General features: G+C 36.6%; 1 protein-coding gene across 2 annotated transcripts in view; it reads left to right on the plus strand.

Annotated features, from left to right (window-relative positions):
• smg7 (SMG7 nonsense mediated mRNA decay factor) overlaps positions 1-13,145 on the plus strand; it is a 32,924-nt gene extending 19,779 nt beyond the window's left edge. Inside the window, exons 16-23 of one of the 2 annotated variants that reach the window (XM_005171308.5) lie at positions 435-835; positions 2,231-2,575; positions 5,309-5,458; positions 7,020-7,097; positions 7,430-7,586; positions 7,672-7,842; positions 8,199-8,353; positions 10,483-13,145. In XM_005171308.5, the coding sequence (XP_005171365.1) occupies positions 435-835; positions 2,231-2,575; positions 5,309-5,458; positions 7,020-7,097; positions 7,430-7,586; positions 7,672-7,842; positions 8,199-8,353; positions 10,483-10,596 (1,571 nt within the window). In that variant the 3' untranslated portion in view covers positions 10,597-13,145. 2 annotated transcript variants of the gene reach the window in all.
• Positions 13,146-18,314: the final 5,169 nt, after the last annotated feature.

Genomic DNA, 18,314 nt, shown 5'->3' on the forward strand with positions numbered 1-18,314 from the left:
ATTGCTTCTCATTCACAAAGACTTTTAAATTCTGTTTTACGTCCAAATCACACCACAAAATACTTAGGAGACATTGCTGCTGATCAAGCTGCTCGAGCATAGAAAAAATGTGAGACAGCGTACTGTACAACCATATACAAATTCATGTTAATAAAGCAATGCTGTCAGTCATCAGCAATGAATGGGAGCTTAGCAATATGACGTCATCTTGCTTTAGAATTAAAACCGCATGCTTGATTGGGTAAAACATTGGTGGGTTTTTTCAGCTTAGTGTGTGGTTGGTTATGTTATTTTATTGATATATTATAATATAATGTAATGTGACATAAGCTTTAATAAGCTTTTTATCTATCACAACACAAAAAAACGCACCCTTCTCAGTTTTTTTTTTACATTAATATACATTCTTTTTTTATTATTCTTATCTCTTTCAGGTTTTCCCCCACCAGCATATGTGATCCCTCCTCCTGTGGCGTTCTCCATGAGCCCAGGCTTCACCTTCCCTACGGGTGTATCTGTACCTGCACCCTTTCTTCAGACCGCTTCTCATCCTCAGTCTGCCAATCCTGTCCAGACTGGAAAACCCTCACACATTCCCTACAGCCAGCAGAGGCCCTCAGGCCCTGTAGCCCTAAACCAGGGCCCTCCCCAGCCTCAGCAGACCCAGCCTCCCCCTCCACAAACATCCCAACAGGCTCTGCAACAATCTGTGCAGCTCCAACTACAGCAGCAGCAGCAACAACAACAGCAGCAGCAGCAGCAGCAGCAGCAGTCACCCACCAAGCAGAGCTCTCAGCTCGGGAAAAGCCCTCCTCATCATCACAGCATGCAGCAGGTAAGGTTTATTTGTGGTATTACACTATTTTATTAATTGCTTAATGTTATATTTCATATTTAACTCACAGTACAACAGTAATGTTATGGTATGTTTCTTATTTTGGTTAATATCAAATTAGCATTTCTTCTAATTCTAGTTTTGCATCACAGTGATGGTGGATTGGTGGTGTTTGACAGGGTGGGCTGAAGAGCGAGAAGGGATGCGATGGGGAGGGGTGAGAAGGGTGCGCGATGCATTTGAGGCCCGGGAGGGAAACTTGCCTTTTCCGCGAGATTATCACTTGTTTGCTGGCATCCGGGAGTCTCTGTGCATTTGCAGGAGACTCCCAGAACTTCCATGAGATTTGGGATGTCTGGTATGACCTTCCGCCCTACTCCTAATTCTCTCTTCATATAGCCGTATGCCTATTACATATCCATTAAACACTGTTATATAGCCGTGCTTTCTTACTACAATCGATCCGCTCCAGAGTTCGTTTTAATCGAGCCGAGACCACCTCATTCAGGTGATGTCGGACAGATTGTTTTGGCACGGATCCGAGCGTGATTGCTGGATTCACATATGCCAAACAAACCGCGCTAACTGGCCAAACGAGACAGGTTCCTGAAACAAATATCTAGGTGTGAAAGCACCCTAATATCTCAAGCATACAAATGTCAGACAGCAACTAGGCTGTTTAGAGCTGACCCCAGACCTGTGAAAGGATCCACAATTGAATAGAACACACACACACATACAAAGAACAATCTGTTTTTTACCCAAGGCTGTACTCTCAACCATCTTTATCAGAACTGGTTAAAAAAACTATATAATCTGCATCCAAACTAGCAGCTTAAATACAAAGGAATTAACTTTAAAAGATTTAAGACTTAAAATGGCAAATATCACTTTAGACATAATTAACACATTAGCAAATTACAATATGAACAGTTGTTTCCAATTCTTCAAGTGTCCAGGTCCACTCAAGAGGTCTTCATGACCCTGTGACCTGGCTGGGTAAAAGCATAAAGCATTAAAAGAAAAGCAACCACAGACACATTACTCCAGTTTTACTCTGAAGTGGGATGACATTAAGGTCATCATAAAATCTAGGCTCTTAATTCAACTTTATTAATAATCATAAAGACATAAGAAAGGACATGTGTTACTCCATCCTGGAGCAGACATCCATCAGAAAATCCATGCCATCGTACTTTAATGAACTAACCATGCCATTTTTTTTATTGCTTTTATTTTGTCCATTTTATTTTCTCTCGTGGTGCTGAGGTTCAATATCTGTTTTCTGGTTTCCTTGACAAGTCCGATTACCATGGAGACCACTTAGAAACATGGATCCTGCTGACCTTGTTTAGTAATCACTCTTCTTTTCTGCATTTATTTTTGTCTTTGCAGTCTTACATGCAGGTGCCTGAGCAGCCTGGCCAAATGTGGAACCAGCACCAAAATCAGCCCGGCATGCAGAAAATGCCCATGCAGATGCCAGTCAAACAGCCTTTCTTCATGCCCACCCAGGACCCAATGAAGCTCTTTGAACACCCTATGAGCATGCAGCCCCAACAGCCCAGCATGGATAAGAAGATGAAGTTTCCAGAGGTCAAAGTGCAGGATTTCTACTGGGACCCCCCTTACCACATGGCAGGAGAGGGAAGGAGCACAATGGCGGACCGAATGGGCAAACGTCAGCCTGGAGTCTTTTGCTCTGACCAGGAGAACATGCCCAGAGGCCCTCCATATGAAGTAAGCATTTTTTGGTTTAATCTATTACCGCAACTGTTTTATATGCTACAAATGTTCAGGTTAAGAAATTTGCCTTTTCCCTAATGAAATCTAATGATTTTATTTATGATTATTATTACATTTATTTTTATTAACTTGATTTTTGGCAGTCTGAAACTGATAAATATCTTAAATGGATAGTTAACACATGATAAATATTTTGTCCTCTTTTAACTCATCCTTCACTCACCCCCCACCCAAATTATGTTTAACAGAGCAACGACATGTTCACAGTACGTCTGATAATATTTTTTCTTCTGGAGAAAGTCTTATTTGTTTTATTTCAGCTAGAATCAAAGCAGTTTTTAAAATTTTTAAACACCATTTTAAGGTCAATATTATTAGCCTTTTTTTTTTCATAAATTTCTTTTTTTTTGAAATTTTTTTTTCAATAGTCTACAGAACAAACCATCGTTATTAAATGACTTGCCTAATTACCCCAACCTGCCTAGTTAATCTAATTAACCTAGTTAAGCCTTTAAATGTCACTTTAAGCTGTATAGAAGTGTCTTGAAGAATATCTAGTAAAATATTATTTACTGTCATCATGACAAATTTTAAATAAATCAGTTATTAGAAATGAGTTAAAACTTTTATGTTCAGAAATGTGTTGGAAAAAGTATTCTTCCCGTTAAACAGGAATTGGGGAAAAAAACAAACAAACGGAGGCTTATAAGTCGGGGGGCTAATAATTCTGACTTCAACTTTATCTTCTTTTGGCATCAACAGAAAAAAGGAAGCCAAAGTGATTTGGAACAAGTAAACTATCCCTTTAAACAAATGTAGATTTAACATGCTTAATTTATAGTTTTCATTAATTTAAAACACATGACTTTGAAAATGCATCCTAATTTTCCTACTTATAATATGTATACTTCAGAGTAGGGATGCACCGATCCCGATACTTGGATTCGGATATTGGTCGATAATGCATATTTTTACTGGATCAGGTATCGGGCAGCTGGTACTGATCCAAATACGATCTTGCGTGCACACTATAATTTGTGTAATTTATAAGTCAACAAAAGCCAACTTTCTCTTAGACTATTTTTTCCTGTTAATATCAGTAATCATTGGAGAAATGCATTTAGTTTTGCATTAAATGGGTTCATTTTGACTTGCAACAAGAAATTCATTGCTGTTTCTAAATCATGTTGCACTGTGTCTGTTAGATCAGCCGATCACATTCGCAACACTGGAGTAGAAAGGGTTAGGCCAACCTGAAATTTTAAATTAGAAAAGGCTCAATAAGACATTGAACAGATCCTCAATGCACTAATATTTTTTTTGCTGCTAAGTTTTGTTTTAAAAGTGTCATCAAAAACCTGAGGGCTGCGCGCTGTGTCTCAGTGATGTCTCCGCTTCATTCACGCACCGGCTGCGCAGACCCACGTGTGCTGCTTTGTAAGATTAATATCAAAAGTTTCTATTCTCACATCTGATTAACAGACAATTATTTAGCCTAATATAGGCTATTCTGAAACTGTGATTATTTCACTGTAGTTTTATTCATATCAATATTTTACTTAACAGACCAGTTTGTGTTTTGATTAGTGTCAATACTGAGAGCCTATTACAAATTGCAAAACAAATCTTAATATTAAAAAAAGAAACTTAAGCTGAACCACAACAGATCAATGCCATAGTGAATGCTCAAATAATGTAGCCTAGTTTACAATAAGCATCATGTTTTTAGTTAGATTGTGTGGTCTGTCATATAGACCTATACGTCTTTTCTTTTTACTAAAGAAAATATATTATTTTTAAGTTTATCACAAGAAACTGTAGTATGTTTAAAAAAAAAAACAGCATAGTATCAGGATCGGATCTGTATCCGTTGATACTCAGAATTTTGGTATCACATCAGTTCTAAAAAATGGTATCGGTGCATCCCTACTTCAGAGTATGTAGTTGGCATTGAATCATCATCCAAAATGCAATACAAGCCATTAGAGTGTCCAAGGATCTGCACTTTTGAGTTTTTACCAGAAATAGTAGACCACCACCTGGGTTACTTTGGAATGCTCATTTCAACATACTGGGATTAGGGACAAACTAATTTTCCTTTGGACACATAATATGGAAACTGGGACTCCGCAATGCAGTGTAGTTTATTAATGTTTAAAACATTTATTGTTTCATAATTCTGTTTCGCATTATGTATTATAACTGCACTGCATGGCACCGTGTTCCCTAAACAGTAGGCAAGTGTTTCATTCCACACACGTCCTCAGCCCCTGTTATGTCAGTCAGTTCATTCCACTTTACCTTCTGTAAGCTTTGTCTTGACTCTGTGATTTATCACACGTTTTCCAGTGTAAGCTTAGCATCATTTACAGCTACAATGGTCTCTGCAGTTATTGAGATCTGCATGCTTTCTGATATTTCATCTCTTATTTCACATTTCCATCTTTATCTAAGTCTACCGTGATGGATTCTTTGATGCATTTAAGTGTTGCTTTACATTTATCACGTACTGTTCAGCAGAAGTCATGTTGAGAATGGCACTGATCTTTACAGTCTGCTGTTTTTCCCTCAGAAACCTCTGAAAAACCGCTTCCTATTTTCTTACATCCTGTTTCTCTCATCCCTTTTTTTCCCTCCCTCTCTCTCTCTCTCTCTCTCTTTCTCTTTCTTCTTCTCTCTCTCTCTATCTCTCTCTGTTCTTCCCCTTTGTGCTTCGTCTCTCACTAGGACAACAAGAGCTCCCCTCTTCTGCCCCCAGACCTGTTAAAAACTCTGGCGGATTTTGAGGAGGAGGAGGAGCTGCTCTTTACTAAACCTCATGATTTCTACCAGGCCTTGGCTGGTCCTCTTAATTCTGCTCCTGGAAGGAACATGTTTGTATGTAGACCTCCTCCTATCATGTCGTCAGACAGGAGTGGATAGAGCATTTCCAGAAAGCCTTTTGTGGATGAAAAACACTCAATCAGTTTAAATTTTTCAAGTTGTTCAACTGAGCAAAGACATTTTCACAGTATTACCTAGAATGTTTTAGTTTGTCTGGAATAAAAGCAGTTGTCAAATATTTAAATAGTTTTTAGGATCAATATTATTAGCCCTCATCCAGTTTTTAATTGGATATATAAAAAAGCATTGTTGTCCATAGGGTTGGGCGATGTCGACCAGTTTGGTATCGTACAATGTCTAACGTGAAACATCGTGATGGACGATGGCATCGTCGTCATTGGTGGCTGTAAATTAACCAAGTTTCAACTACCTGATCCGCATGGTCTTTGTTTTACCCATATTCAAATCATAAATAAATAATGTTAAGTTACACACAAATTACCTCCTGTCAGTCACTTTTTGTGCTGCGCTCTGGCATGAATAGGCAAAGTGATCGGTGTTTTTATAATGGCATCGACGAACTTGGTTGGTAAAAAAGTGCACAACCAACATGATCCAACCAACAGTATCTGAGGTTTTTGCTAAAATTACTAGGTACAAGCGTAAAAGCAAAAGATTGAAGCAGTGTACTGACGCTGTGACACGTTACCTGATAAACTTAAATGACCAAAGAGTGATTATATAGAGACAAAATTAATTAAATATCACGTTTAACAACCATAGTGAGTCGCGATACAGCAGTACATCCTTCATAAATTATCCAATGTGGACTGATCTCTGGGGTTTTGTGCTCAAAGCAGCCGCTAACTGCCTGGAGCTCAGATGTGCGTCCGTGTGTGTGGTCACGTGATGTGCTTTTTCAGGAGCATAGTGTGGATGCAGAGCTGTTCAGAAATGCTAGATGAAACACCAATGTGGACATAGATTGTTTTTGTTCTAAAATGCCATTTTAAAACTAACACGTATTACTGTAAATGGGACCTAAGTGTGTATTTGTCGTGAGCGGGTGGGGCAGAGGATCGAAATGCCGGCTTAGCATTATGATGTCTATTACCTAGTTATACTTTTAATTGCAATTTTAGCTAAATAATAAAATAACTAGTTGAATAAAGACAAAATAATGTTATTAAAACTATTTTGTTCAAAAAATGTGTTTAAAATCTTCTCTGTGTTAAACAGCAATTTAAAAACATCATGAATGAATACATGAAAAATCCACTGCCTTCAGCTGTAGATAGTCCTAGCCATTTAATTATTGCACTTTTCCACTTATGAGAATAAGTCAAAACTAATCAAGGAAATTACATCAATGGGATGCACACAACTTAATTGGATGCTTTTTAAAGAAAGATACCTTTAGGTCTTAAATGGTTTTATGATAATGGGAATTGTATTCTAATGTGTCTAAGCTTTAGATTGTGTAGTGCACTATATATACTGTATGTATTGATTGGTTCTCTGTAAATGTAATTCTAGTACTGTGGTCTGCTTTGAGTTGTTGGAATATACATGCGTTTTGCAGATTACTTATAATTGTGCTTCTGTCTCTCTGTAGTTGCCAAATCAGTCTCGGCTTGACAGTGGAGCTGATGTGATTGGTCAGTCCTCCCTTCTTCCTCGATTTTCCATTCAGGTAAGCATGCATCTCTTTGTATCAACTTGCTCTTTAGGCCCTCCTTGCATGAACGATTGAAAGTCACTAGGTGGCAGTGCTGTCCTACAAAACGAGATTGGATTATATTTTTTGCTTTGCTGGATGTTGTATACCTGGATTTGACAGCAAATGCAATTAAGTTGTTTACACTGACAGGTAGACTTTTAGGTAGAAGTTTGAATCAGACCTGCGTTTATTTCCTTATACTGTTCTCTCTTTTTGTTCTGTCTTCACTGAATCTATCAAAATAAGGCTGATAAACAAATCAAAACAATGATGAAACAATATTTATGTTTGCTGCTGTTTTACAGGATAACTCCTACCAGAACAACAGCATTTTTAGTGAGGCCTACGGTAAAAACATGACACCTTCATCTAAGCCGGATGCACCCATGATGCATCAGGAGCCCTCACTCTATTCCCTGTTTGAAGGAAATCCCTGGTCTCCCTCCCTTCCTGCCAGCTCAGGTACCAATATTGAGATCTGTGATGTCTAAAGCATGTGAGAAGCATGATTTTTTAAATCATTTCTACCTATGATTTGTTATTGTAGATCACTCAACCCCAGCAAGCCAGTCCCCTCACTCCTCCAATCCCAGCAGTCTGCCTTCATCCCCACCCACCCACAGCCATGGCTCCATGCCCTTCTCCAACTTTGGCCCCATCGGGACGCCAGACAGCAGAGACCGCCGAGCAAATGATCGCTGGAAGGCTGAGAAGACTGGTAATGATGCTGAGCACGCTGTTGTGGTTCTGTTAACAAATAGTAAGGGTACAGTAAATAAATTAAAAGGATTTCATAAATATACATCCTAAAATACCTGGTCTTGATCTAAATGTTAAGTGACTCGCATTATATCCTGTACCTATTCCGATTATTCAAGCATTGTGAACTGAATATGGAACAGAATTTTTTTTTCAATTATCTTAATTATTAATTTTTATTCTGTAAAATTCACTTAAATGCATCAGCTGTTGTAAAAAATGAAGTAGTCTCATTGAATGTAGGTATTCTTATTCAGAAATTTAAAAAAAATGTTTTTTTCATTTTGTTGAAATGCTTATGTATTATTTGTTCAGGTGTGAGTGGCTTTGGGCTGGATTACCTGCCTTCTGCCTCGACCTCGTCTGTTCCAGAGACCAACAGCTGGCACCAGGGGGCGCCAACCAGCACCTGGGCAGCCCAGGACATGCCAATGGAGGACTCCTCTACTGTCCTACTTGACAGTTTCAAGGTAGCACAGAATGTTCTGTGTAATACATTATGTTGGACTTCTTAATTTTAACCAACAATGACCTTACAAAAAAAGACAAATGCCATATAATTCAAGTGTTCTAGGGATAAATACTAGGTTTAGTGATAAAACAAACTGTATCTTAATGCAATTTTTTTAAAATGAAAATGCTGACCTTTTATAGTTTGTCTTGATTCCTTATTCAATTCAATTCATCTTTATTTCTATAGCGCTTTTACAATGTAGATTGTGTCAAAGCAGCTTCACATAGATTGTAGTAAATTGAAACCGTGTCAGTCCAGTTTTCAGTGTTTAAGTTCACTTTAGTTCAGTTCAGTGTGGTTTAATATTCACTGCTGAGAGTTCGAACACTGAAGAGTTTACTCAGAAAAACTAAAAACGACTGTAGATCCTTCCCTCAGTTAAACCCAAGGATTTTCAAACCTGTTCTCTTTACTGCATATGTAATATGTTTTCATAATGAGAAAGCTCTGCTAATGAACTGGCGATTTGAATCGTGTGTGCTAGATAAGAAAAAAAAATAAAGGCCCCATCTGAAATTGCCTCCTATACCCTTAAATAGTGCACTATTTGAGAGAGCAGCCGTTTGTAGTAGTGTTTTGAAAACATGGTGGATTTACACTCAATCGCTCTCACAGTGCACTGCAATAACGATTGTAAGGCAAGGCAAGTTTGTTTATATAGCACATTTCATACACAGTGGCAATTCAAAGTGCTTTCATAAATAAATAATTTTAGATGTTAAATTAACAGTTGTATACTGGACAGAAATCAAAATACTTAGTTTCATTACTATTTATAATTATTTATGTATTTATTTCACTGGAAACCCCAATGCATTTGTTTAAGTGTTTTAGCAGCATTGCTGATTCTCAACCGGTCCACGGGAGGTTTGACGTAAAATGAAAAAAAAAAAACATATACACTATTATAAACATTAAAACGCATAATAAACACATAAGCATTATAATTCTTTACATAAAATTGCTGTAAGGCAAAGGCAGCATGATCAACAAACTAATAGTAAACTATTAGCTTAAGCACTGCTATTTTGTTTTTAACTACTTTTTAAATACACTACTAAAAACATTTATATTACTTTTTAATTTTAGGATAACGGGTAAATCATTTCTCAATTTGCTTACCTTAACAGAGAAAACAGATAGAACTGAATAGGTCTTACACTTTTTTAACAAGACAGGCATTATTAGCAGTTGCTCGTGTGACTCTGTGAGAGGTTTAATGCTTACTGATTTGATCAGAAAACAGCATTGCAACATGATAACTTAAACATTTAAAAATAATTTAAGATAATTAAATTTAATAAAACTATTAAAACTAAAAAAGTTATGTTTACATAAAACCTCAATCATCCCATCGCATTAGCTTCAAGTCCATAATTTTAATAGGTCTAATAGATTTATTAGGTATAATAAGTCATGTTTCCAGCTCACTGAGTGTTAAATACCTGTAACCCACCGGTCCTACTGCACCCATCTCATTCTGAGGTAGGATCAAACCAGCAATTCTTTGTATGACAGTCGGTTGCTAACAAGGAAGCTAAAAATCCAAAGCCTCTAGCGTCTGTCAGTGAGGGAAGTCTACCTGCACGGCACCTCCATTACACCCACCCCCATAAACCTCTACCCATCCTGGACGAGCCCCCACATGCACATAGTGCTCAAATTCACAAGTTTTATTTCACTCCATTAACTGGATTATATTAGTAGACTAAAGTAGGGAATGTAGTGAATGAGGGTATAGGCCTGATTTTGGGATACATACCAAATGCATAAATACCACTTGAATCTTGGAAATATATGAACATGAAATAATTTTATATATATATATATATATATATATATATATATATATATATATATATATATATATATATATATATATATATATTTTTTTTTTTTTTTTTTTTTTTTTTTTTTTGCTTAATGTTGAACCCTAATAGCCATTACACTGACAAGTACAAGCAAGACCCTTTTTCTTTTGGGGCATGAAAGTAGGGAGTACACAATTGGAGCAACACTGTTTTTATTCTTTGATTTCTGCACAAACTTTGCTTACATTTTTTCCCCCTCCTCTTTTTTTTGTAGTCAATCTGGTCGAGCTCCATGATGCAGCCTGGTCCGTCTGCGCTGGAGCAGCTCCTGATGCAGCAGAAACAGAAGCAACAGCGCGGACACGGCAACATGAACCCGCCACACTGAGAGTCCACAGGGTAGATGCACTTGTGTGAAACATGATTCAACAGAAGAGGTGAAAAACCACAAGCTCCAATCGGAAATTTTTCCGGCATTACCTGCGCGCGGAGACTGGAGACGGTGACCGATGCGAAGCGACAGGCTCAAAACGAACCGCTCGCCTGACCGAAGAGGGACGTGTGCAGCCCTCTCCTCTCCTCTATCTCTCTCACTCACTCTGTCTCTGTCCCTGTGAGGGCGTACAAGCACGTAGCCGCTGCCGAACACTGACTCTGAGGGGCTGCATCTCTCTCTGATTGCCACCTCGCTTCCTTTGGGGGTCTAAGGTTCATTCTCCTGTCTCATCTGGACTTAAGACTCTGGACTAGATGCCCTCATGCCACCTGCTTACATTGCGACCGGCGCATGGAGGGGTTGGGTGCGTGCGCGTCGGGATGTTTATCGACGACAGACGTGGTATTACGATGGACAAAAAAAAAAAAGAAAACGAAGGAAGGACTGGTTTTGCGTTGTCTCCAAGTCTCACTTTCTCAGAGGGATTCGTGTCACTGTTTAGAATTGGGAGAAAAAAAATGAAGCAGACGAATGAAGGATGACGATGTGATCGGCATTAACTATGCGAATATGCGCTCCAATATTAGGATTTAGATTGACGCAGGCATGGATCATGGTGGCGTTGATGTACAGTCTTTCGACTTTGTAAGAAAAGTTCGGTAAACAGGACAGATAAAAGTTCGAACCATTATGAAGCTCCTAGCGACATTATAGCTCAATCAGTATCAAGCGGAGTTGGAGGTTAGACTATAGATGTAGGATGTAGTATCATTAGCTGCAATAGAGACTGCAATTATTAACAATACTGTATTTTGTGACTTGTTCTGTAGCAGTTTTAGCTCTCTGAATTATTATTCGGTAAATATGTTCGATAGTTTACTGCTAACGGGGGAGTTCATTCGATATAAATGTGTGCCTCCCCTTCTCCCTCCTCCTCCTCCTCTCCTTGTTTCTTTATTCTCCTGCTTAAAAGCATAATGGCTTCTTTCGTTCATGTTCTGCCTTTTTATTAATAGTTTTAAGCTTTATTCGCTCTCTTTGTGCCTGGTCTGTGTTTTCTCTCTTCCTTTTTGTTGTTCTTTCTCTATTTTTGTTTTAAGGAATCGTTAGCATCGCAATCACGGTTGGTACTGTAGGGAAGATTGAGGAAAACGAGGCGACCGGGTCCAGCAGCGACTGCTTGATGGTAAAGAAAGGGAAGCCTGTTTTTCCTAAAGCAAAGCAAAGCAAGCTCACAGACACTGAATTTACTTCCAGGTACCAGTTCCACTGTATTCTATATTAACAACGTACCTTCGAAAGGATGCTTTCCCAAGCACCCGTTACGCTCAAAGCACTAAAAAAGAAAAAGAAAAAAGAAAAAAAAAAGAGGAAGAACGCTAGCCCGATTACTGCTTTACTCTGAAAACCTATATCGATGGTTGCATCAGGATAGTGTCATGTGACTTATTTTTTACAGTCACATTATCAGATCCCCTGCTTGCAGCCTTTTTTCTCTTCAAGGTCATATTGATTTGACAACTAACGGTTCTCTTTGAGTAGAGGATATATATAGCACTGAGTAGGCCTTGTTTGGGTGCCACTGTTTGCTAGAGATGTTCTGGGGCCAGGGGTTACTGTTGGATTAGTTGAAGTATCTATAAAGGTGGTTTCGTTCGACGAAGGTTATACGAAAGACGTACTCTGTCTTGTATGATGAGAATAAAGCGTGTTTTTATTTTTGAGTAGAGAACATTTTATTAAAGACGAACTTTAAATAATGTGTCTATTTGCCGTGTGATTGTGCTTCTCTTGTTGCATTTAAAATCGTATAAAAAATAGAGGAATAAATAATTACATGGAACCTTAAAGGATGAGTTTGGTTGGGAAAGAAACTGTTCTGAGGGAACTGCGTATCCTGTTCTGTTCATCTTTTGTTTTAGAATCGTTTAGCAAGGAGTTTCAGAAGCCTGTGCTCTGATTGGTTGCTGTGGACGCATTGACATTCTTTTATTTTGGACGGACCTGTGGTGGTCTTGTGTGAATGTGCTTTTTTTTTCCAAACCCTGCATTGTAAAATGTGGATTCCCCCCCTGTTGTCCTTTATCCATCTTTTAATTGTGGCTTCCGTAGTGATGTACATTACAATGCTGATCACAGGACAACAGCCTTGCGCCTTTGGGTCGTAATAATAACATTCCAATAGCTAAAAAATAACAGCCAGCTTTTTACAGTCGATTTAGTTACCACTAAGAAGGTTTGTCCCAATCTTAAATTCAGTCTGCCACTCCTGAAATTTTGCATGAAATCCATCTTTCAGAATGCCTTGTATTTTGGATGAGGGAGATATCCAGTCAAGCTTTTTTTGTTTTGTTTTTTAGAGTATTTTGTCAGGGAATAGTTGGGGGTGAGGATATCTCCTTCTATAATGGGCTTGATTTATTGTGTTCTTGTCTCTTCGTGGACACTTGTAAACGCTGGAATCAGCTATGCCTTTAATAAAATAAACGTCCTCATATGCAGACTTGGAAGTCTTTTCTGTTCTTCATACATTGGGTTGTCTCTCATTCCTTCTTTTTGACCTCATTCATGGACGTATTCACCTTGATTGATCAACATCAGGACACCAGTGACCTACAGCATTAAGGGTGCGATGAAAATTATTTTGTCTAACATTGATCAAATGTTTAGAATCGCTTCTGTATTCAAATTATGCCCCCACTGCACAAACTCTGAATAGAAAAAAAAGCACTGATAGGCGCACATACGCATGCTGCCAAATTTGCTTCATTTAGACGAGGGGCCTGTTTCAGAAAGGAGGTTAAGTGAAAACTCAGAGTATTTTAACCCTGAAATGAGAGAAACTCTGGGTTTTCCATTTCAAAATGGCAGGTTTGTTAAAGGTAACTTTAACTTAGAGTCAGTTACTGTGGTAACTTACTCAGTGAATCTAACCTGGTCCAGAGCAGGTTTTATTCTCTAAACTCTGAATTTCTGTCAGTCTCCTCCCCTTTTTTAAAGATGAAGCATATTTCTCGCATTAGCCTTACGTTTCTACACACCTATTTTAAAGCTCATTTTGGAGATGCCAATAAAAACGATTGATGGAAACGTCATGATTCACATAACTTTTGAAAATATACGCATAATAAAACATGTGCATAACTGAGTAGGTTAAACTTTTATTTGATAAGATGCACATAAACTACATACTGTAAAGTGCACTTAACAAATTACAGTATGTACATTAAAAAAAAGGTTTGTTAGAGATGATGATGAAAATGTGTGTGAATGGACAAACCAGCAGACTGAGCACACTGCAGAACATCTTAAATGTTGTTTTAGTCATTCTAAACTGCCTTAACTGTTTCAGTATTAGTGTATATTATTAATTACCTCCGAGCGTCTGGAGCGTGTAAAGATCTCCGCATCTGGCTTCAAACGCCCCCACGTGTTCATTGTGTGTCAATTGTCTCCTGAGGCGCAAGTACATTAATTAAATAAAAAATCATTGACGCAGCGTACTCTACCGCAGTAAATTCTGTTTTTACTGTTGATATTTGGCGCAATTTAATCAGGAAGTGACGATTTTGTTCTCTTCGACTCTTTGGATAAAAACGCTGCTTTATTTTTAGGCGTTATTCCAGTTTTGCACAAATTTATGTAATAGCATCACACAGAACAAAGTCACGTACGAGGCTTGTCCTTTTTTTTCATAAATAATTAGCTTAACTTTCGACATGCACTGTTACTAGATTAATGGGATTATTATTCTGTCTAAAAATTATTTTGTTACTGCTTAATGTTATATCAACCTCTATCACTTGATCAATAAAAAGGCAGACACACAACAAGTGCACTGTTAAATCTTTTAAAACTGATAAAAGTGTATAAAAGTTTAGAAAAAAAGTATAAACGTCACACATTACATTACTTATTTTATTATACTGAAATGTTTAAATACTTAAAATTAAAAATTACGCATTAACTTGAGCAGCTGTTTTTTAATCTCTCGGTAAATCAACTCAAGAGTTCAAGTTTAAACTCAGAGTTGTTTGAACCTCCTTACTGAAACAAGCCCCAGGGGTGGGGAACGTCCGGCCTCCGGGCCGTATGCGGCCCACGAGACCATTTGATTCTGCCCCATTATTCAGCTACAAAAGGGGTGATTTTGAATTGAAGTTTTTTTTCCTGACAGTGAAGCACATTTGTTTGTTTCATATTTTTATTCTATTGTATTTTTTCCCTTTCCTTTTTTACAGGGTGGAATATAGCTGCATATATAAAATCAGATTTATTTGCCCTCCTGAATTATTAGCGACCCCCCCCCCCCCCAATTTCTGTTTAATGGAAAGATTTATTTTCAACCCATTTTTAAACAAAACAGACTTAACTCATTTCTAATAACTGATTTCTTTTATCTTTGCTATGATGACAGCACATAATATTTTACTAGATATTTTTCAAGATACAAGTATTTAACTTAAAGTCTGATTCAAAGGCTTAATTAGTGTAATGAGGCAAGTCATTGGTTAACAGTAGTTTCTTCTGCAGACAATCAAATATATATATTGCTTAAGGGGGCTAATAATATTGACCTTAAAATAGGTTTCAAAATATTAAAAACTGCTTTTATTCTAGCCAAAATAATACAAATAAGCCTTTCTCCTTAAGAAAAAATATTATAGGAAATACAGTAAAAACTTCCTCTGTTAAGCAACATTTGGGAAATATTTATATATAAAAAAAACAAAATTCACAGAAGGGCGAAAAATTTTGACTTCAACTGATTATCGTTTTTGAATAATTGTGAATAAAATTATGACCAAAATAATCGCGATTATGATTTTTCCGATAATCGAGCAGCCCTATAATTTAGTATGGCCCCTAAACGATGTTACAAAAATGTAAATGGCCCTTAATAGAAAAAAGGTTCCCCACCCCTGATTTAGACAGATGAATAATTACAGGCATGACACTTCTCATCTGTTTTGTGAATGAAGTACAATGTTACTATAGTAAAACTGTTTTAAAGCTTGTTTTATGCTTTAAGCTAAATAATAACAGTAGCTTGTAAAATAACTAATAAAGTATATACATGTATACAGTTGAAGTCAGAATTATAAGCCCCTCTTTGAATTTTTCTTTTTGTTTTTAAGATATTTCCCAAAGGATGTTTAACAGAGCAAGGGAATTTTCATAGTATGTTCTGCTAGAATAAAAGCAGTTTTAAATTTTTTTTAAACACTATTTTAAGGTCAAAATTATTAGCCTAACCTGCCTAGTTAACCTAATTAACCCAGATAAGCCTTTAAATGTCACTTTAAGCTGTATAGAAGTGTCTTGAAAAATATCTAGTTAAATATTAAGGACTTTCATCATGGCAAAGATAACATAAATCAGTTTTTAGAAATGAGTTATTAAAACTATTATGTTTAGAAATGTGTTGAAAAAATCTTCTCTCCATTAAAAAGAAATTGACGGAAAAAATAAACAGGAAGCCAGAAATTCTGACTACTATTATATTTTATTTATATATTATATTATATATATATATATATATATATATATATATATATATATATATATATATATATATATATATATATATATATATATATATAATTCTAAATCATTTTTATTAAAATGTATTTTTAATGATACCAATACATTCATACAGAGATTCCTATCATTAAACAAATGCATAGAAATTCTAATTCTGATTAAAATGTAAAGTTGTTTGTTGAAGAAAGAATTGAGAAAGAAATAGGAAAAAATATAGGTCAAGAATCATTTTGGAATTGTATTGTGATCGGAATCGGGTCTGATCATGAAGTGTCTAAAGATTCCCACCCTAACATACAGTGTTATTACAAACAATAAGAGGCAAAATCTGGACACCTGTTTCACTCCCTATGTAAATTAAAATGTTAACCTCTCCCATTCAAAAGTCATGAGTCATTTAAAAACAAAAGATTCATTCAACAATTAAAAAACACTGCTGTGTTGCTCATAAATTGCCTCTGCTGTGAATTTATTTGGAATTCTTTTCATTTGTCAAATGAGCCAAAACATTTGGAGTCTTAAGTCATCTAATGATATCTTCTTGTTTACTGAGCTGTTCCATAAAATCAGTGACATTTGCAAACAATGCTGATGTTGAGCATAATGCCTCACTTGCGTCTCCCATATTGCTTAAATGGGCGAGAAGATTTTTAGCTGAAAATGGGGTCCTTGTTGATTCATAAAATGCAAGCCAATGATTAAATTCTGTGTGAAATGGAAGTTGCTAAGAGTTTAGTTTTAACCAGTTAATGTACCCCAAACTGAAACAATATTGAGTAGAAGGGAGGAGGGGCTTTCTTTCTGTGAATCATTTCTCAAAGAAACCAACCTAAAGAGGGGCGTGGTTAAGAATGCTTTGGCATCAAACCGTCAAAGTGAAATCCACAGAGAATGGAAGTAAAAGGTCACTTTGATTTAAGATTACCAAAACAAACTTTTTATTTTTCAGTGGATTAACTTGCACAGATGAATTGCTCCCCTGAAGAAAAATTCTATGCTAGCAAAGTAAACATTTTGATTTCACACTGACTAAGAATAATTACTTCTGCATCAAGTAAATGCAGTAGGTCTGGCATAGCCTTTGTCGAATACCCTTTGTTGTACCCTAATGGAAACCAGACATGGCAAAAGTACAAATCTTTTACAAGTAGAAGTACATTTACTCATGTTTAAAACGACTCTGGTAAAAGTTGAAGTACTGACTAAAGTTTTGTACTCAAGTAAAAGTAAATAAACCTGTTTTAGTTTCACAGTGGTAACCACACAGCACATTAGGTATACATCTATACAAAAGAACCTACATTTCTAAGTTTTCGGTAAAGATTTTGTGGCAAATTTTTATCTGCAAACTAGTCAAACAACATCACTACAATATTGTCCAATAACACTGCTTAAAACATTGCCCCCATGTATCATAGCCTGGACACAAAACACTTTACACTGGTTACAAACAATAGCTGCCATACTGCATATACAGTAGCCTAAAATAACCTTATGTAGAACTAAAGGGGCTTTCCCAGTACATTATTGACAACAATATAGTCTTTATTTACATCTCTTATGTTGTTACTATTTAAATCAAAGATTTTTATGCATTACTATTGGAGAAGAGCTTGACAAATGAGGTTAACAATAAATATTTGAGCGAGTCAATTAATTTATGAATGAGCCGTTTTAAATGAATCTGAATGAACAATTCAGTGACAAAGATAAACATTTGGCGCCACCCATTGGACATATTGGTTTCAAGTTAATGTAGCCTCTGATCAAAAAATAATAATGTTATACTTTAATTTTCAGCATTTGAAATAATCTGATGAATAAAATGAATATAAATTTAAGGTTAAATGTGACATCTAAGATGTAAATAGATGACATGTAAGAGACATAATTTCAGTGTTAATAATTGGCTTAGGACAAACATACCATTAAACTATTTTGTGCGTTTCGTTTACCTGTGATCCGATCGCCCAAAATCCATCTTATTACCTCATATAAACATGACATCAGTCATGTTTACATCACCGATTGCCTCTCATCAAAGTTTGCAATTCTTGTCGTTATTGTCATTATTGCCGTACTCATGGTAAGCTTAATCAACAAGCCTATTTATAGCGCGTAATGAG

Source organism: Danio rerio, chromosome 2 (genome assembly GCF_049306965.1).
Source record: "Danio rerio strain Tuebingen ecotype United States chromosome 2, GRCz12tu, whole genome shotgun sequence".
Lineage (NCBI taxonomy): Eukaryota > Metazoa > Chordata > Actinopteri > Cypriniformes > Danionidae > Danio > Danio rerio.